The sequence below is a fragment of the Triturus cristatus genome, chromosome 9 (assembly GCF_964204655.1).
Source record: "Triturus cristatus chromosome 9, aTriCri1.1, whole genome shotgun sequence".
In the NCBI taxonomy this organism is placed as follows: Eukaryota; Metazoa; Chordata; class Amphibia; order Caudata; family Salamandridae; genus Triturus; species Triturus cristatus.
The window spans coordinates 418,879,803-418,902,081 of record NC_140592.1 but is presented as its reverse complement, the minus strand read 5'-3'; the positions used below and the strand labels follow the sequence as shown (position 1 = coordinate 418,902,081).

The 22,279-nt window shown below is 43.2% G+C and overlaps 1 protein-coding gene across 1 annotated transcript in view; it reads right to left on the bottom strand.

The window, feature by feature from the left end:
• The window catches only part of LOC146798079 (cytochrome P450 2G1-like), a 1,093,105-nt gene that overhangs the window by 467,454 nt on the left and 603,372 nt on the right, over positions 1-22,279 (bottom strand). Inside the window, exon 4 of the mRNA XM_085625292.1 lies at positions 10,223-10,383. Within this exon, the coding sequence (XP_085481418.1) occupies positions 10,223-10,383 (161 nt within the window). The remainder of the gene's footprint in view (positions 1-10,222; positions 10,384-22,279) is intronic.

The window sequence follows — 22,279 nt, the reverse complement described above, 5'->3', positions numbered from 1 at the left end:
TTTTTTGTGTTGTACATGTATCGATTTGTTGTACTTTTATAAATTTTATTTCAAAAGCTGAATAAAGTTGTTTGATATTCATTCAGAGAAGTTCTGAGACATATTGTGTCCTCCTCCTTACAGGAGCTACACCATTTCCTTTAATTTCCTGCAGGCTAATTTCAGTGAGGGGTTCTACCAAGGAGCAGAGGGACAGCTGTGCGTTTTCAAAATTTGCACCAGGATTTCAGTATTGAGGAGTTCAAGAACTTTTCCCTCCATGATTTTATAATTTTCTTCTACCAATTTATCTAGGTCAAATATAGTAGACATGTCAGACAACCCATTGCAGAAAGACACTCCAAGTTTATGCCATGCCCTACCAATATATGAAAAGGCTGTCTCCTTTTTGGTGGTATTGAGTACCCTAAGATAAGGCTAGAACGCTATTAGTGCATGATCCATCCAGCATAGAGGGAATTGTCTTTGACAGTGACCAACCTCTCTGGGTCAAAGATAAGATCTATGGTATGGCCACTGGAATGAGTGGGGCCAGATACCAACTGGAGTAGCCCTGAGATATCAGGGAAAGGGGAAACCTCTGCAGCCCACAAATTTAATTCTCCAAGAATAAAAAAGTTTAAATGGGCCATGGCCATGCTAGAAAAAGCCTCCATCAGAGGTTGTAGGTGTGAGGCTGGGAGGCTGGTGGGGGCGATAGCATAAGATTCCTGAAACTAAACAACCTTTTTCAGACTTCAAAGAGAAGCCCATCAAATCGGGCCCGGTATGTTCATTCAGAGCTAAAGTTACAAAGTTCCAGCTATCCTTTAAAATAATTTTCAATTCTCCACCTCTTAGTAGTATGCAGCTTATTAAGACAGGCTATTATATCCAGGGGGATATGTAAGACCTAGGTAAATGGCAGAGTCTGGAGTGGTCCACGTTTCTGTAATAAATCCCAGTTATCTCTCACTAACAACAAATTGATTTTAGTTGAGTGCTTGATAAGAGACCTCGCCGCAGACCACATTTCAGAGAGCCAGGAATTGAGGTGGAGTCAGATAAAGTATTCTCCTCATTAATGTGCCCCGGGTTCAGTGTGGAATTATTAACTCGCTTACTGAGATAGATTAGTTACTCTCTGGTGTAACTCAATCTGCCATTTGGAGGTCTTGAGGGTTCACTGTGTCGACTGGCAGCATGTCTGGCGCTGTGTGCAGTTGGTGTGTGGACGGGCGCAGACAGGCTTGTCTATGGCATGCCATCGGCACGCCCGCTGTATGCAGTCGCGCCTGCATCTGGATTAAATAGTCTCCCCTGCAGGAGAAAGGAAAAATAAACCGGCAACAACAATGGCCGCTGTTTCGATAGTCTTGCTCTTAAAGATTGGTAAAATGTGCAAATGAGACCGTAAAAACTAAAAAGCCTCACAAAGTTTAAAAAGAAATCACATGATATGTGGACAACAATGTGCAGGCAGACAAGATATAGCAGCTGTAGTCTGGTTTTAGCATCTTACTCAAGCCTGCGTTCAGATTAAATAGTCTCCTCTTCAGGAGAAAGAATGATTAGAGCGGTGACAACAATGGTCACTGTTTCGAAAATCCTGCTCTTACAGACAGGTATAATGTGTAAATGATGCCATTAAAAACTAAAGAGTCTCACAATGTTTAAAAAAGTTACAAATCAACTGATATGTGGACAACAATGTGCAAGCAGACAAGATATAGCAGCTTTAGCCTGGTTTTGGCACAGCACAGTCGTGCCTGCTTCCGGATTAAATAGTCTCCTCTCCAGGAGAAAGGAAGACTAGAGCAGCAACAATAATTTTGAAAGTCCTGCTCTCCATTAAGTGCCTCTGCAATTTTTCCCTTTAAATAAGAGGCCCTACCATTGCAGAGAGCCCTCTTTTGATACACATCTCCAAATCCTCACAGAGATAGTGATTTCTGTTGCAACTTTTAAAATAGTATAAAGTGGCGACCTATCATAGTTATTTAAATTCATGAAAGGATTGACGACATGAGAACAGAAACACACATAAAAAGTGACAATGTTAGAGGTGATGAGAGCACTACCTCAAAAACAGTGACTGAACTAGCTGCTTCTTAGAGATAAAATGATGTGAGGCAACCCCTTAAGACAGACATAAAGAAGGTAATAAATCAACAGCAGAACAAAGCCATACAAACTGCTGCTGTAATTTAATCGACACAAATGACTGCCTGAATGAATCATAATCCAATCCCAAACAGCAGTTGCACTCATCATTATCCATCTGTTCCAATTGTTTGTGGGCAGGAAACTGAAACAATAGGCAAAATGAGCCACACAACCTGGATGGCCATTGCTGTAATTGTCACCTTATGGGATGTATCTACATGTAGGATTAAGTTATATTCCTCAGAGGTGAGGTCATTAGATATGGGGTGAAGTCCCCAATTGAAAGGTTGTTTGGAAGGACTATAGAGGGATTTAAATCCATGTGACTAAAAGATATGGATCATAAAGAAAAAAATACAAGCATATCCTAATGAAACCTCCATTTCTTTCGGTTTATGCTTGACAGAGCGGGGCCTCATTTACTGGAGCTGGTGCCAGGTGAGGTGAGGTCTAATCCTTGTACTATGCAGGTGAGCACATAATGTTTTGATAAAAGAAATATTTTTCCAACTTTATGTTCATAGCCAATGTTGTTTGCAATTGAAGTAAATTATCAATGTGTTGTCACCATAAGTGTTATTTCTTGTGTTTTGCAGATGTCCTATACATCGTGTTGATACAGAGGATGAGTTTATGGTAAAGGTTGTATCAGATCCAATTGAAATACATACAAATAATTTCAGATTCTTTTTTGATTACAAGCAGTAGCAATTAAAAAACTTGGAGTAGAGGTCCTGAAGAAAGCCGTGGACCGATTGTCCAGCTGGCTGAAACATGTCGACCATTTAGAAGCAGCAACCTTCTTGTACTGTTATAACTTTTCATGGGTTTTAATAAGGATTGCATTAGTCATTTCAATCACATGAAGTGATTTTCTTGAGCAAATCCTTTTTTAATCACACACTTAACTTTTTGCACTGCACTTGTTCACAACCTTTTGCGATTCCCTCAGAGGGCAGACACGTCATTTATCGTTTTCTGCTCCTTTCTCCTCTGAATGACCCATGAGAGGATACACTCTACCCAGAACCCCTCTATGATCAAGAGGGTATATGGGAGGTTGGTTGGAAACCCAAATGATGACAATAATCACGTTGGTATATGATGGGAATCCAATTCTCAAGAAGGGTTATTCTTTTTGTTAATTCTTTACTATCTCTAGCACTTCTTTGGTGACATTCATTTTCGACACTTCCTGCTCACTTGCTGTATACTTTGTGTTACCTACCCGAATAAAAATAGTATAGCAGACCCCGGATTATATGTGTTTTTTTAGATAGATTAGAGAGGGGGATTTAATTCGTGTAAGGTCTTTAAAATTCCCTCGGACTCTTTTTCTTGGTATTATTGGAAGGAATATAGCCCAGTGGAAGGTTTTTAGAATGCTGGCAAAGGTGAAAAAATCTGACTAGTTTCACAATAAGTGTAATGGATTAAGCATGTTCTATTGTCTTTGCCTTGGAATCTATAACAGAGGTAGGTAGATTCCATCCGGCTTCTGTTTGGGCAGGATGTGTATAGGAAATGTATACTTTTTATCGGCTCCTCCAATTTTTTTATTTTGGACTTTGGATATAGGGTGCTTGACCTCCAAAGTAGATGAAGCCTGTCAATCATACCACAGGTACATGTGTTTTGCCTTAAAGCTAAAACAAATGTTTTACAAACTCCGAGATTTGACAATTTGGTAAGTGAACTGTAAATTTAGGACAAATGTTTTAATAAACTGCTCATGGTGTAAATCTGAAATACAAGATTTAGGGAGCTGTTACACCACATTAATGTTTATTTATTTATAGGCAGATTATAGCATGAACCCGACTCATCAGGGTAACAAGACTTTGACACAAACTATAATTGGCAGTACAATGGTTAAGGAATGGATAAGAAATAAAAGTGTGTCAGGTAATATAGGTAAATAAAAATACAAAAGGCGGGAAATAAGTCAGGCAGCAGTCTAGGAGTCAACAGCTAGAAGGATAGGCTCAAGAGAAAATAAGTATGAGGTGTCAGATCCCCATTCAAAAGATGTAGCATCAGAGGGGCTTGAAAGTAAGGCATGGGGAGAGCTATCTATATTTTTAAGTCTCTCATAGGAAGAATTTCTGTTGGAAGCTAATTATAATTGTGTCATGTCTGGAAGCATATTTGTAACAGCAGGACTTTGTGCTCTTTCTGGAATATGGTGTAGGAGAGATTTAATATGAATTTCCATACCTTAGGTGCACTTCATCGGAAACATTGTCCTCGAGTGGACAACTAGAATGTATTTTCTGTGTCTGCATAGATCATATGCCTACTGGGCAGGAACCCTGCTCACTGTGCCCAAATACCTATGGATCAGTGACATGAACCACCAAGCAAGGCAGATGCAGCTATTCGAGCTCCAAAGCCAGATTCTGGTTGTTGGCTTTCTCCCAATTGGGGACAGCCTGGGCAAGACTCATGATAGAGTGTCTGTATTAAGAATGATTCGCCTGCTGGATGAAATGGATTGCTGGACTGCATCCTCCAGAATGGAAGCCTTGTGTGTGCAGTCACAAGCACTGCTACCTAGTCAGTAGGAGCTGAGCAAGGGGCCTGAATTCTAATCCTCCTGAAATAGCTGTAATAGCTTTGACCGGAGAGGCTAACTCGCATGTGGAAAAGGTGTTTGAAGTATGCATGGAAAGATGAATTAAAACAATCAATAAACCCTTGTCCAGTCAACGTAATACTCTTATTATTAACAACTCTTCCTCAGTGTTTATCAGTGTTTTTCTTTGCTTATGCATATAATCTTTACTTAAGTCAATGGTGATATTTGTTTTTTTATTTAATTTATCTGTACCATCAGATAATGTTATGCATTCTAATCTGCGGGATCCCTCTTCTGTTTATAAACCTTTTACCTCTAGGACCAGAGTTCTATATATGTTAGATCCAACTTAGGTACAATAACATGTCCATTGTGTAAGAAGGAACCCGATGATGAAGTTTGCTACCACTGGTGGGTGAAAGTTCTCTGGCATTAGAAATGACTTCTGCAAATGTGTTGATTCTATGTTAAATTCCTTACTTTGATTCACTAGACCTTTGTTGTTTAGCATTTCATTCTACAACCAATTGACACACCGTGCAGTAGGGATCTAATTTTTTATATGGCAGTAGCCATCACCTCAGCATGGCTGGGACCTCAAATCTATCCTATATTAGCAGAAATTGTGGAAAAATTCTGGAAAATTCTTGCATTCTTGCAAATCTCTGCTGTTCCCTATTTTACATAAAATGTGATTACAAAAGCTACCAATGCACAACAGAGGGCTCTGTGCACCCAGATAAAGCAGAAGTGTTATTTATTCACTGCTTGCTCATGGTGTTCATGAGTTACTGACACCTTGAGTTGGGTTTCTAAAAGTATCTCACAAAAACAGGTACAGTCTGTGACTTCACTCACCGTGCTACAGTGTTTTATTTGTTCTCTGTGGTCTGGTCAAGCTTAATGAATATTGCAGGTTTAAAAAAGTAGCACAGTGACTTATGAGTCAAATTGAATACTACCAACCATACTCTCCTGCTTACCCAGCCCGAACACTGTGATCTCACATAGAAGGTATTTGTCACAGTTTCATAAATGTTTGCCCAATAGTATGCAAACTGTAGCGTCTGTCCTCTAATGAGCCCAGGAATCATGCACTTTTCCTAGGGGTTTTCAACCACTTGCTCATCTTATTTTGTCTCTGGGCTGACACTTTCATCTGTAAGCCAAAAAAGGCATGCCAAATAGATGTGCAGAGAACCAGTTTTCTCAATCTCTCAATCTGTATTTGAGTGCTGACAGTGAATCAATCAATCAATCAATCAATCAATCAATCAATCAATCAATCAATCAATCAATCAATCAATCAATCTTTCAGGATTTATAAAGTGTGGTTAATTTAATTATCCAATAGGGTATCCAGGTGCTTGCAGGTCCCGGAGGCTTATTCCAACAACCAGCTATTGAGGGTCATTTCAAAATTGCGGAAGTGTGATGATGGCCCAGCAGAATGAGGAGGCCATTCCAAGTCTTTGCTGCGATGTGGGAGAAGGAGCGTCCTCAACTTCTGCTTCGGTGTATGGGGAAGTATGAGCAAGTGAAAGGGAGGTGGAGCGTAGTCTTCTCAATGGTTGTTGGAAGGTCAGGTGGTGGTTAGTGTAGGCTGGTTCCTGGTTGTGTAGAGCCTTGTTGTGAGTCAGCAGCTTGAATTGGCATATCTTCTGTACGGGGAGCTAGTGGAGTTTCCTGACATGGGGTTTTATGTGGGTTCGTCGGGGTAGGCCGAAGATGAGTCTTGCTGCTGCGTTCTGTATGGTTTGAAGTCTCTGTAGAACGTGTGAGGAAATTCCTACATAGAGGGCATTGCCATAGTCCAGTTGGCTGGTGATGAGGACCTGTGTCATGATACGTCTTGTGTATATGGGTAGCCACTTAAAGATCTTTCTAGCATGCGCAGAGTGAGGAAGCAGTCAGAGGAGATGGCGTTGATCTGTGAATTCATGGTGAGCTTGTTGTCAATGATGATTCTAAGGTTTCTGGCATGGTTGAAGGAAGTGGGTGGGGATCCTAGGTCTGATGACCAACAGAAGTTGTTCCATGAGTTGCTGCCCTTACCAAAGTTCAGTACTTCCATCTTGTCTATGTTCAGTTTCAGGCAGTTCTTCTTTATCCATTTGGTGACATTTGTTATGCATCTGTGGACGCTGGTTCTGGTGGTGGTGGAGTCGTCAGTAAGTGAGAGGATGAGCTGAGTGTCATCTGATTATGAATTATGTTGAGACCATGGGATCTGACGATGTTGGCAGCGGGGTCATATATGCGTTGAAGAGCGATGGTTGAGGGATGAGGCCCAGGGGACAACACAGGTGTTCTCCTTGGGTTCAGAGGTGAAGGGTGGGAGGTAAGAGGTGGATCCTCTGGGTTCTTCCGGTGAGGAAGAAGATGATTCATCTGAGTACATCCCCTTGGATGCTGATGCTGTGGAGTCTTATGATCAGTGTGCAGTGGGAAATGTTATCGAAGGTTGCTGAGAGGTCTAGGAGGGTCAAAGCCGCTGTTTCTCCTCAGCTGAGAAGGGGGGTTGGGATGTTGTCGGTGGCTGCGATAGGGCATTTTTCGGGCTGTGTTGGCTACGTAGCCCAGATTGGGAGCTGCTGAGTAGCTGGTTCTGCTCCAGGTGTGTCATAAGTTATTTGTTGATGAGCTTTCCCAGTACTTTTGCTAGGGAATGGGAGCAGGGACAATGGCTGGAAGTATTTGAGTTTGATGGGGATGGCGGAGGGTTTTTTGAGTAGTCGTTTGCTGTGACGTGTTGAAAAATGTTGCAGTGGTGACAGAGGTGTTGGTCAGGGTGGTGAGTTCCTGGCTAATCCTTTGGTCTCTGAGGTTGAAGATATGGTGCTGGCATTGGTCTGTGGGAGCTTCGGAGTGGATGGGTTTCAGGGTGGAGGTGCTGTCCTGGGTGGAGAGGACATTCTAGGTGGTCAGTGTGTGGTTCGTGTCAGGTACGGTGTTTACAGTGGAAGCATATCTGTCAAGGAAGTCTGTAGGTGTGGTTTGGGGTTCAAAGTTTCTGCATATGGTTGTGATCTTGTTGTGGAAGAAGTGATTGAGGTTGTCGCACAGCTCCTGTGAGGGTTTGGCTGGCAGTCTTAACAATGTTGAAAAGTTACTTGGTGTTCTTGGCACTGGTTTTGATGCATGCAGCAAGGGCTGTCTTCTTTGTTGCCCTCAGCAGGCGGTGGTAGAGGTGGTCGCGAAGGCTGCCCTGTCAGAGGTGTCCTTGGTAGTGCACATCTCCTCTCCAACTGTTTGCTGCCTTCTGAGTTCTTAGTGTACCAGCTATCCTTTTTGGAGGATTTTCTCTGGATGTTCCTCTTGATGGGGATGATGTTGTCTGTACAATTAGTGATCCAGGTGTTGACGTTTTTCACGTCCGGTTTGAGGTTGATGGCAATCGCAGGGTTGAACGTCTGAATGGCATTCGCCCAGCCTGTCTCTGAGATTTTGTTCCACCTCTGGTAGGGGGCATTGGTCATCTTGGGGGTGGCAGTGCGGGGGCTGGAGATGCTGAAGTGGATGATGGAGTGATGGGTCCATGTGAGTTCTGTGACCGGGCTGTATTTGTCACGAATGCTGGAGGTGAAAATTGGGTCCAGTGTGTGTCTCATGTTTTGTGAAGGGTCATGGACAATCTTGGTCAATCTGTGGCTGCTCATAATGTCGAGGAAGTGTGCACTGCTTTTGTCATTGGGGTCATCAATGTGGAAATGTAGGTCTCCAAGGAAGATGTTGTCCTTCGAGTCTGAGGCTGGGGGCACAATAAAGTCTCCAATGGCGTTGCAGAAGCTGGAGCGTGGACCTGGGGTTAGGTTTGTGAGGGTGCCTCCGATAGTTGTCTTGTCATCTGTGTGGAGCTTAAAGTTGACATGTCCCATGAGGATGGTGGTGTTGTCAGTGGTGGTGGTTCACTGTATGGTCTCTTCATGGATGATGTTTCTCTTCTCGGCTTCCTAATGCGGTCCTGGTGAGTGATTTTCTATCCATCGGGATTGCAGTGGCAATGTCTACGTCGGATGTGGGGTTGAGCCAGGTCTCAGTGAGGAAGACAATGTCGGGTGCGAGGGTAGAGATTAGGTCCCATAATTCAGTAGAATGCTTTAATAATGAGCGTGTGTTGAGAAGGGCACATGCAAGTTGGTGTTCTTCTGCAGGTTGTGTCTGTGGTGTGTTCGAGTTGGGGCTGGCCTATGGGTTGGTGTGTTTTCAGTGGCATGTGAAGTGGCAGTGGGTGCAGGTAAGTGTGGGTCAGCACGGTGGCAGTGTTTCTTGCGGTGTCCAGGGTCAAGGCTGTTAAGCTCAGCTATAGTGTATCTTAAGTGGAGGAAAGGCCAGGGGTCGTGTTGTTGGGCATGGTCCAGGCGCAAACAGGCTTGCCTTTGGTTAACCTTAGATGTGCCAGCGGTTTGGTTGCACTGTTGCCTGTATTATGGAGGTCCTGGGGTAGGCGGGACTTTGTTGGTGGGAAGAACAATGAGTGGGAAAACCTTGTTGATAAAACCCCAGCAGGAAAGCCCATGCAGCTGCTGGATCAGTCTTCAACAAGCAGGAACTGGACACCACAGGCAAGTGGCAAGCTGGGTGACCAGGTGCTTACTGAAGAGGTCGCACTGCGGCCTGCATTAAGTAGGGCCTGGGGTGGGCAGGTCTTTTGTTGGCAGGAAGAACAGTGAGTGGGAAAAACCAGTTGGGATCTATTAATAGGAAATTGCTTAAATCAGCTTCTTATAAGGCAGAAGTTTGAATAGTCTGAAGAGACATGGAATTCTGAAACAACACTTTAGGGGCTAACAAGTATGGTGGCTCTCAGAGGCCTATCTGGACGAAATTCATGGTTTTTGTTTTGATTTTGAACTTTCTTTCGAATCTGAGATCATGTCCTCTATTTTGTTTTACTACCCTAGAGAAATGAGTGAAAATCTTCCTTACCAGTCACTTTTTGGAAGATTTACAGCTGCATTTAATCCCAATTGCTTGCAAATGAACTATAGCAATGATCTTTATCTAGGCCAGTGAAACAAATCACTCACCAGCTGTACAGCAATTCATAGCATTGTGGGCAGCATGCCTTTTGTTCCTTGCAGATTTTCTCTTGAGCCCCCACTACGTCTTTTTTTAAATTTATGTACATGTGGATTGATTTTTTAGTTTATGCACCAACTCCACTCCTCCATTTGAGGGATAGCTCTACAATTCTGTTCAAGAACACTTGCCCCTTTTCTTCCTCTGTAGCAAATATTGTCACTTGTCCTTAATCTTCTTGTCATTTCATTAGTTGAAGATGAAGCAGTGTTAGTGCCATTCTGATCCTGGCACCTTTCATATAGTACTCCCAATGATTTAACAGACAATACTAGACTTATACTCTTTCTCAAAATATCTATGAACTTTCCTCGCCTTTTACTGTTACACCTGCTATAGTTTCTCTGTGGCTTATTTGTTGTTAAAATACTTTATAAAATGTAATGTAGCAAAACACTGAAAACAGCAGACTGTTACCTGTCCCCAAAAGGAGCTCATGATGTGGAAGCCTTCTCTCAAGGTATTGAGAATTTTGTTGAATACCTTATCCTCATAGTTGAATCGCTCCCCCACAGTGATGTGAAGGATGACATTACTAGATACATGGATGAGAAGAGGGGGTGTATTGATGGGAGTTCCTGTTAAAAAATAAAAGAAATGTTCATTAGTTATCCAAGAAAAAAAACGTTTAATATTACATTAGCACTAAACGTTTGAGACACTATGAAAGAAAAATCCCAAAGTAAGAGAGAAGTCATGAGATTATGGAATATGTAGTTGTTTGGCAGTATCTGTATTTCAAACTACAGGGGAACTTTGGGAATTATTTAGAGTTTGGCAGACAGGGTACGCTGCACAAACATGTTGTAGTACCCTGTCTGTTAAACTAATGGTATGCCTATTTTAATTACAGTAGCACAGACTGTTACGTTTCTGGCAGTGATGCCCTTGCTGTTTCAAATAGCAGAAACCTTACACTGCTGGCCATCTGAGTAAGTACCTGTGTGGTTTTGGGCTCATTGGTTGAATGTTATGTTTCATTAGAGAATGCTATTAGCCAGTGTAGTGATCTAAGTTGTGGAATGTTGGTCAGTTGGAGATGATCTCCTGGGCCCTTTATATTTGTTGCTATGTGCTCCCAGCCTGTATTCCATAAGCTCAACAAAAACTACTCTACTGCTTGGACATCATGTCTTCACAGATTGGCGAGGAGTTGATTTACCGTATATGCAATTGGAGGTATTCAGAACTTATTTCAAGGTACTGTGTTGTGATTGGTTGGGCCAAGTGATCATTTAAAGTATAATCACCGGACCTGGGGTGTCTAGTTTCCATGTGGGAAACTGGATTTGTGGTGTTTGTAATTGTTATTCATTTGTCGCTCACTTGGGGTTGAGTTTCCTGTCATTTCTACAGGGAATTGGAGGAGGAGCACAAGCGCTCAGCTGTGTAAAAAAGGTGTGAACGAGATCTATTAAGTTTCTCTCGTCTTGTGCACACCATGCTTGAAGAGCCTTTTGTTAAACAGCAGTGCACAAAGCGTTTTGTGCACGCTGTGCTAGAGGATCTGTGTGGCTGCAGCACCTACAGGACACACTTCTGTGATTGAAAGCTTTACTCTACAGTTTCCGCAGAACACGGTATGAGACACATGTCTCTCTCTGCGTGACAGTATTGTCACTACCGGAAAAGAATATAGTTTCCTGCATTGGCTAGAGTGACATCCAGCATTGCTTTAAGAACAGCGCCATCTGTGGGACTTCTAAGATCCTTACACATATGGATGTGTCAACAGAGATTGGCATGCTTATTTTTCGAGGATCTACATGTGCAAATTAATTCTTATTAAAGGCAATTGACACTTTAAGTCATCAATTTTGGATGTGTCAACTGTGATTGACATGCCACTTCAATTATTTCAGTATGATTTACACTTTTTCAAGGAAGTGGATACTTATGCAGAACATTAACATTGATATTTAAAAAAATATATGTTCTAGTTTTCCTAGGTTATTTACAGAGTCTACATTGTTCATAATTGTTATTATCTTAAATGTCTTTGTGATTTTTTTCTGTTTCTTCTCTTATACTATTTCTTTGTTATCTTTCTATTTTATAATCAATTGTATTCCCTATAACATCATTATGCAGGCAGATACTCCACCAAATTCCTTCCTACAAGAACTTGTGGATCCCACAATAAAATAGGATTTGTGGTTTAGGTCTTTTATACATATCTAGGTGCTATTGACAGGCTACAATTCAAGGCAGATAGAAAATAAAATGTACTCTATTATTACTTAGATATTGATGATTTTGGTCATTTGCCAGAATATGTTGGCACAGATGATAATTACAGGGATGAATTTTAAATATCAGTAAAACAACTTGATGCATATTTTTAAGAGAAAGTAAATTTAGTAGTTCATAGACATACATTTTCCACTCGTACCCAATGTCCTAATGAATCCATTGACTCTTGTGTTACTGCTCTGAAAGTGTTATTGTGTTATTGTGAATTTGATTGGTTCACTTCACAATTCTTTTGTGATCAAATTGATTGTAGGTGTCACTCAAAAAGATATCACAAAACCTATTATCTTGCAAAAATCCTTCACTAGGTGAATTAATAGATACAGCAATAAGCATAGAGTGTTCACAACAAGATGAAAAACAATTGGAGCAAGAAACTTCTCGTATTTTTATTGGGAATTTTAATTCCCAGAATAGAGTGCAATAACCATCTTCATCTACTGAGAACTATAGTAGGGGCGGTGAAGGTGACACAGGCCGTCCTTCATCAAAATGTACATGTTTTACATTTTAAATGTGGTTCAACTACACATGTCTTGAATTTCAGAAATTGTCCAGCAATTGCGCTAAAGTGCTGGAAGTGAAAGAAAATTGGTCATTTTTTTAAAGGTATGCAGGGATGGCAGACACATACCAGTTAGAAGGGTTCAGGAACAATGAATGAGCAATGATTTTGAGTATGTTGAGAAAAAAGTGGAAGAATTAGTGCTATCTGGGATTGCGTGGAAATAAACAGTGTGCATAATGAGAAACGGTATAGTGATCTGCTGGTGTCTGTAAAAAGTGATAGTATCACACTTGCCTCTTCCTATTGATTCCTGTGTAAGAATCACCATCATATCCATTGAAAAGTACACAGGGTGCTGGTCCAGTAAAGAATTGTTATTCCCGGATCTTTTCACCACAAAGGCATAAATGTGGTGGGTTGGTGGCATCCAGCTGAATATGATATGATAATTAGACCTGGTCAGAAGGACCCGGTTTCACTTATCAGTCCACAGATCAGGCATGAAAGGAGAAATGTAAAGGGGTGTTTCAAAACAAAATTGGTCAAATTAAACATTTTGTATGCATCATTAAATCCAAGGAGTTAGTCCTTCCAGTTAAACATAGGCTTTGCAATGTAGCATACATCATAAGTAGCAAGTTAACACAAATGTTGAAAACATTTGTACACACTAATAATGTCAAGGAGGTAGTCCTTCCAGTTAATCATAGACTTAGTAATGTCCCACACAGTAAACGGAGTGAATTAACACAAATGTTGAAAATGATGCAGGATGACTGTATTATTGAATGTATAGCTACTACATTATGGCTTCCACCAATTGTTCTAGCCAAAAGGAAATCAGGAGATTTACATTTGTGTATAGATCCTAGATCTCCCAACAATGTCATCTAGGTGAAAAAATATCCTTTCCACGTATTGATGATCTTATCACAGCTGTAGGCCAGTCCAAATGGTTCTCTACATTGGAGCTTCATGTGGCTTACTATTAGGTAGTATTGGATGATCAGTCATGTTGTTTAACTACTTTTGTTACACCTGATGGTAAGTTTCAATTTTGCTACATGCCATTTGGACTGGCCTCAGTGGCATCTGTTTTTCAAAAGGTCATGTCTAAAATGTTACAAGGTATTGCTAATGTTGTTATTTTTTAAGTTTACATTTTATAGCATGCTGATACTAAAGAAATACGTGTTGGCACTGTAGAAAAAGTGTTGTCTACTTTAAAGAACAATGAAGTTACCATCAGAGAAGATGTGTATATTTTGTGCGAATTAAATTGGAAGGTGTGAAGCCAAAACCCAGTATTGTCGATGGCATCATCAATGCTCTTTAGCCAACTGATAAAGACCAGTCATGCTCATTCATTGGTTTGCGTGAGATCCAATCAAAATTTAACAAAACTTTCTCAAATCTCACGGAATGTTTCAGGGGTCTTTTAAAAAAAAAAGTGGCAGATTTTGAGTGGACATCACTGTGTCAGGGAAATTTTAAATTAATCCAACAAAGAATAATAGCATCTGTGGCACTTCAAGCTTATGTTGAGGGTCGTGAAACATATATAACCATTGATGCTATTTCTTATGCAAATGGGTACAGTGTTGTCATGGCAAGCTGGTGGTAAGGAGGTTCCTGTAGGATTTGCTTCCAAGAGAGTGAAAGAAGAAGAAATTTGATATTCCGTGACAGAGAAAGAGATATTGGCTTGTGTGTGGAATATGGGAAAACTCAAACCATATCTGTGAGAAAGGAAGTTTTAGTTAAGAACAGATTGCAAGCCATTGGTGGTTATTTTGCCTGGTAATAAAATAACGAAAGCAACTGCAGTTGATCACATTTTAGGAAGAAAGAATGTAAAGGCAGTTGTTTTTATCCAGGTTACCTATCAAGGATTGTATGAGTGAAAATGATTAACAAAAAGAAATGGCAGAATGTCTTATTGCAAGTGTTAAAGATTGGGTGTTTTGTTCAGACATGGATGGATGGCATAATGCCCTTAAGGAGGACAATGTCTTCTGACACGTTTTAAAGTTTGTAGTTACAGGTTGGTCAAAAGAAAAGTTAGTTGATGCTGGTTTACGACCTTTTTTGCATAGTAGTAGAAGCGTTGTCTATAGAAAATCATTTGTTGTTTATAGGAGGCAAATTGATTTCACTAAAGTGTTTTTAGACAAAGAATCCTAGAAACCACTCATTCAAAAGGGATGTCTGCCACACAATGTAGAGTCAGGCATGATTTTTGGTGGCCTGGTTTGAATTGAAAGGTGGAGATTTTGATGAGGAAGTGTATACAATATTCCTAGAGTGACAAACGTTTAATCACATCAACACTTCCTCCGGTTCCTGTTTTGTGTCCAGATGAGAAGTGGCAGAGTTGTAGGAGATGTTTTGTAGGAGATGTTTTAGATCCTTTTCATGTTTTGCCAAACAAACTAAAGTATTTCATTGTGTTGATAGATAATCTATCTAGGTGGGTGGAAATGAGAGGTGTTTCTGAACCCCTCACCAGAACAGTTATTCATTTTTTACAGGAGGTTTTTAGCAAGAAAGATGTGTCTGAAGAATGTTTGACTGACAATGATGTACAATTCACCTCATCTACCATGATGGAATTATTTAGGCAAATTTAACGTAAGGCATTTACACATACCTTTATATTATCGCCAAGCTGAAGGTAATTTGGGGATATTCAGCAGGATGGCGGTGGAGTGTATTCAAAGTTCTATTTAGGCTAAGGTTGATTGTGAAACCACCATCAGAGAACAAGCATGGGTCTACAGGGCCACTCCACATTCTGTTAATGGTGCGGTTCCATTTGCACTTACGAGAGGCAGGAATGTTACGTTTTCCTTAAATTCACTTTGGAAAATTAAGGCACTGGATCAAGAATGCAAAGTGCTGGTTTCGTCCCACAAAGCCAAGTTTACTAGTGACAAACTTAATTGTGAGATGAGTGAGAAGGCGCAAAAGCACCTGCGTGGCTGAGTATGTTTCTTTTTAAGAAACCCATGCTTTTGCAAAAGGGATAGTTGAAATTCAGAGAGCCCAACCACATTATTGACATAAGAGGCCAAGCTGTAAAAATGGCTGTTGGACAATGGTGGAACATGTCTCATTTGGCCAAGGTTGAAGCGATTGATTTGGGTAACGACTAACAAACCAGGTGTGATCAAAGCGGACAGGGTGAGCCAGTATTATTTAGGAGTAAAAGGGCTAGAAATATTCCTAGCAAAATTGTAACTAGTTACGCTATTTGGTTAATTTAATTAGAGATTTGGGGGCCGATTCCGATCCTGGAAAAAGGCTGTACGAATCGTTGTACGGAGCGTTTTCTCCATACGACTCGTACCCGGTAAACTTTTCTTACAACCTAGGAAGTACGATTCGTACAGAAAGCCTTTTTCCATACGAATCCTACAAAAGACCATACGGGTAAAAAAAAACAACGATTCTGATCCGGAACAGCTTGTATGCGATGTGCGGACGTATTTAAGCAGTGGTTTCCGGCCCAGCAAGTACGATTAGTCCCTACGGCACTCTGTACGGCTCTTTTCTTATGGGAGCCAAACACAGCCGGAAAAGCAGAGTCCTACACGAACCGCTGTGCAACAGAGCCCCGGTACGCGACGTACACGCCGTGAACCCCATCGTATGTGTCATCCTGGTCCTCTTGGCCTACGACCTGGTGCACCGGACCCGACGCACATGCCGCAGAAGGTGAGAACAACACCCAGGGGCCAGGGTGGGGGTGAGGGGCAGGAAACATACCCCATACCCAAAGCCAAACCTATAATATGGAGCCCATACACTACCACCAGGGTCTGGTCACTTGGGGGGGCGTGTCCAGCAACCCCTGCGTACCGCAACAACGGAAGTGGACGTGTACGGTGCGTTGCACATGTACCCCTACGGCACCATGAGAATAGTGATACGGACAGTAGACACGCAATGAATGCGTGGGTTCGGTGTGTTTCACACGTACTCCTACGGCACCAGTAGAATAGTGATACGGACCGTAGACATGCAATGAATGCGTGGGTACGGTGCATTGCACACAAACTCCTACGGCACCAGTAGAATAGTGATGCGGATCGTACACACGCAATGAATGCGTGGGTACGGTGCATTTCACACGTACTCCTACGGCACCAGTAGAACAGCGATACGGACCGTACACACACAATGAATGCGTGGGTACGGTGCGTTGCACACTTACTCCTATGGCACCAGTAGAACAGCGATATGGACCGTAGACATGCAATGAATGCGTGGGTATGGTGCGTTGCACACGTACTCCTACGGCACCTTGTTTACCCTGAAAGAAACAGTAGTGGTGCACTCAAGGTAAACTAACACACCTCAATACTCAAGGTGTCACCACACTCAGAGACCTGTAAGTACGTTGGACCACAAAACGAAAAAATGTTGGTACCTTGGGACTCACAATACTTTACACAATCGACATGTTTTGAATGTGCCAATTCGCCATTTCGTGAAAAGAACACTCATGTGCCTTCGTGAAATATGTCTCACAAGGCAGTGCACACAAAACTACATTTACACTGTCATTGAAGAAGCTGGCACCTTTTCTAAGAAGCCATTGTTAGAAATAAATGGTGTTGCCGAAAGTACATATACATGGGCCCAGGGAGGTATTGATGTCTTGAGACTCGTGAGTTTGTATCACCAACAACAAAGGAGTCTCACAAAATAAAGACCACTGTGGGAACATGTATATGGAGAATCTGCAACACCATTTAATTCTAACAGTGGCTTCTTTGAAAAGGTGCCAGCATGTTCCATGAAAGTGGAAATGTTGTTTGGTGTGCACTTCCTTGGGAGACATCTTTCATGCAGGCACATCAGTGTTCTTAACACAAATCATCAAATTGCCACATTTAAAACATGAAGAACTGTTGACAAGTGCTGTGAGTGCCAAGGTACAATTTTATTTGACTAACAACTTGAATTATGTCAGTTGTCACATGGCCATCCGTCACCTGATTACACAGTTGGCTACACATATGACCTACTGCCTGTCATCTGGAGTGGCACACATGTCCACACCGAGGACAATGCATAAGCTAATGGGCCTGCAATTGGGTTGTAAAAAAGCATAGCTGTACTGTGGAGACACCCTCATGGCAAGCCAGAATGTACACACAGATGTCAGCACACAAAGTCCAAACTGTGTTGCATCTGAACCACACACAGGTGCCAAAAATGTATGAGCAGGAATCATGTTTTTAAAAAACTGACACAGGCTGCAGAGCACGAACATTAAGCACTGGCCAGCATCACAGAGGCACTGCACGGTGATTCTTTGCACAGCCAATTCTCACACACAGGTCAGACCTGGCAAGGAAAAATCAGAGTTGCCCATGTAGGCCTCTCCCGCACAACCACCCATACCTGAGTCAATGTGATTGATACAGATCAAGAAGTGACACCTCTTAATCAGGGTTACAAAAACTGCAGCAAAAATTGCTACATTTACACAACATCACCTTGTGGGGCTGGCAACACATATTTGTGACAAACAACCATCAACAGATTGTTGTGAATAGCCACACAGGCACTTCCCAGTGTGAGTATGCACAAGCAAAATGGTGTATCCCTGTCCAGTGAACACATGTAGCACACATTTGAAAAATACAAACTAGGCCAGGGAACAATGCCACAGAGGCAGACCTATGCTGAACCCGCAGAGAATGTGCCCAGTGTTGGATGACACACATGATTAGGAGACCAGGGTGTCTCAGGGAACTGTAGTGGGCACACTGCTCCGTGTTCCTGGAATGAACTGACTGTACCATGATCAACCGTCATGGCACTATGCACATCTCCCACTCATGCACATCATGTCTGAGGCCACAACATTGGTCATGCATGGTGCAAGGGTGTTCAGTTGAAATCTCACACTCCTATGTTGAGAATCATCATCAGTGCCAACAAACATGGACCCCCAATATAGTGAACACGTCATGGCACAGGCAAGGTACCAACACAAGTCACAGACCACCCTCCCACATGATGCAGAAAGCAATGTGCACTTAGATTTACTGGCACCCTAGATGACCATGTGCAAATGTGATTACACACAGACCAGGGGACACATGTCAAGGAGGGGAAGGGATGAAAAAGAGCACCAGGTGACATTGGGGAACAGAAAATGCACTGCACATATAAACTCTGGGAGTGTATCCAGGCTACAGAGCACTTCCAAAAGCTGGTGACACATAACACAACAAACAGCCATGTACCTACCCCCTCCTTGCTGCAGTCTCTCCTGTAACTGCCTATCAAGGTCAGGGAAGACCACCGCCAGGACACGGCTCATGTGGGGGGTCAGGCGTCGGCGGCCGCCGTGGGGGCAATGAGTGTCGAGCCCCAGCTGGACCCGGGCGATCCGCCGGGTCCAGCACCGGATGTCCTGCCACCTTTTGTGGACCTGTGGCAGCTGCCGACTACGCTCCCCCGCAGATCTCAAGGCCCTGACGATGTTCCGACAGATCTCCCCCTTCTCGTAGGCAGTTACCTGTCAGGATGACAAAGTGACACAACATCAATACACCTGCGCCACGTCCCAGAGACACACATTTGAACATCTTTGAAATGTTGAACAGGGCATAGGATGCAGACAGGAATTGCATCATACACAATAGGAAATTGGCCTGTGTGCAAGCCCCAATGCACTACATGGCATTGAAAGTCAACAGGTGGCATGAGGGGTGCGACACACTCACTGCTCTTGCCACACACTGTGCAGCACATGCAACAGCAGGCTGATGGCCAGCACGTGCCAAGCAGTCACATCTCCCACTCCACTGATGCACCCTCAGCAGACTAGACAGACATACCCAGGCACAGATCACTCGCCTGTCATTGACAACAGCGGATACAACCCTCACTTTGCACATGTGCCACTTGCCAGTGGGGTGTCACAGGTGTCGTGCTAGCTCTGAAAGTCAGACACACAGCACGGCTTACTTGTCACATCAGATGGGTAGATGTGTTGCCTCCTCCATGCAGCTGTGGTGCAACACTTCACATAGACACTCACCCACATGTCAAGGAATATTCACACACATCAATGTCCATGAGGTCGTAAACATCATTTGGACACTCTCACCACAGGTCCACTCAACTCATACACATCTGTGGGTACAGTCACCTGTCACACCGGAGGGACCACTGAATCACCTCAGGACAATAGGATAAAAAGCCACCAAGGATTTGCCAGGCTGAATGTGTCATGCACTATGCAGTGAAAGTCACAGTAGCACAATGCAAGTAAGGAATGCACACAGGAACTACATCATGCTCTGCATGAGAGACATCAGCATGTCCCCCCCCTGGGACCCACTCTAAACAACATTGCATGTCTGTCACACCTGGACACAATATTGACAGTCACACAACAGGTGCATAGGAAAAGGTAGTGGAGTTAGCACTCACCTGCTCCCCTGGTCTCCCATACAGCTTGGTGTACTGTGGAAGGAGGCAGTCCAGCAAGGCCTCATTCTCCTCCATGGTGAATGGCTGGGCCCTCTCCACAGTATGTGACATGGTCCAGAGGAAGCAGAGACAGCAGCAGTGTGGTAGACTCGAAAGTTGTGCAGGCAAGTGCCCTCTCATGGGTTCTGGCTGCCTTATATCTGTCTTGCTGAGGGGCGTTCATATTGAGGAGTACATAGTGATTGGTCAGACTCATTAGCATCGTACGTTTACTCCAATCCCTTTAAACATACACCAATGACACGCATTCGCATCGTTCAAATTTTGAGCATCATGTCAAGTCAACAACCACTTTGCAACATTGTATTTTGTGGCCAACTGACTGTTCCAGGACACCTGATCGACACATTTCAACTGAAAACTCTGTATCCATGACAACCAGCATGCATTTAGGGCCTAATACTTGTCCCTTATGTGTCCCCTATGTAATTTTGAAATCCACACACAGGTACGGTGTGTTTCACATGTACCCCTATGGCACCAGTACAATGGTGAAACAACGCGTACACATGCAATGATTGCAGGAGTACAGTGCGTTTCACACGTACAGGTACGCACTAGTTGTACAGTGCGTTTCACACCTACAGGTACGCACTAGTTGTACAGTGCATTTCACACGTACCCCTACGGCACTAGTTGTACAGTGCGTTTCACACGTACAGGTAAACACTAGTTGTACGGTGCGTTTCACACGTACATGTACGCACTAGTTGTACAGTGCGTTTCACACGTACCCCTATGGCACTAGTTGTACAGTGCGTTTCACATGTACAGGTACGCAATAGTTGTGCGGTGCGTTTCACATGTACAGGTACGCACTAGTTGTACAGTGCATTTCACACGTACCCCTGCGGCACTAGTTGTACAGTGCCTTTCACATGTACAGGTATGCACTAGTTGTACGGTACGTTTCACACGTACAGGTACACACTAGTTGTACGGTGCGTTTCACACGTACAAGTACACACTAGTTGTACAGTGCGTTTCACACGTACCCCACGGCACTAGTTGTACAGTGCGTTTCACACGTACAGGTATGCACTAGTCTTACAGTGCGTTTCACACGTACAGGTACGCACTAGTTGTACGGTGCATTTCACACGTACAGGTACGCACTAGTTGTGCAGTGCGTTTCACATGTACAGGTACGCACTAGTTGTACAGTGCATTTCACACGTACCCCTGCGGCACTAGTTGTACAGTGCCTTTCACATGTACAGGTATGCACTAGTTGTACGGTACGTTTCACACGTACAGGTACACACTAGTTGTATGGTGCGTTTAACACGTACAGGTACGCACTAGTTGTACAGTGCGTTTCACATGTACCCCTATGGCACTAGTTGTACAGTGCGTTTCACACGTACAGGTATGCACTAGTTGTACGGTGAGTTTCACACGTACAGGTACGCACTAGTTGTACGGTGCATTTCACACGTACAGGTACGCACTAGTTGTACAGTGAGTTTCACACGTACAGGTATGCACTAGTTGTACAGTGCGTTTCACACGTACCCCTATGGCACTAGTTGTACAGTGCGTTTCATACGTACAGGTACGCACTAGTTGTACAGTGCGTTTCACATGTACAGGTATGCACTAGTTGTACGGTGCGTTTCACATGTACAGGTACGCTCTAGTTGTACAGTGCGTTTCACACGTACAGGTACGCACTAGTTGTACAGTGCATTTCACACGTACCCCTACGGCACTAGTTGTACAGTGCGTTTCACACGCTTACAATGGTAATACAGGCGCACACATGCCAGGAATGGAGGGCTACGAGTCGCACAAGGATGTCCATCAAGTACTTGTCATTGCATACTTTCATGTGCAGGCCCTAGGTGTGGCAGCCAGTGATATTGCACAGGTCATCTCATCTAGTTGCACAATTGATGTGTGATGACCTGTGGACACATGTCATGTGTGATGGAGCACTATGTGGCACACATCACCTTGACACTTGCCACATGTGTATCTGTAGTCCAACTGTGTCATGCACAGCAGCAGTGAGATGCACAGTCATCAACACCCGCACCTGTCTCCTGATGCCAGGGACAGGGACACTCTACCAACTGACATGTCACGATCAGCGTGCCCCTTTGTTACTATGTCAGGTGTGTGTCATATGTTCCCATGAGCTTGCTGTCAGTGTTCCGTCAACTGCATCTGCTGTTGGTGCATCCAACATGGGT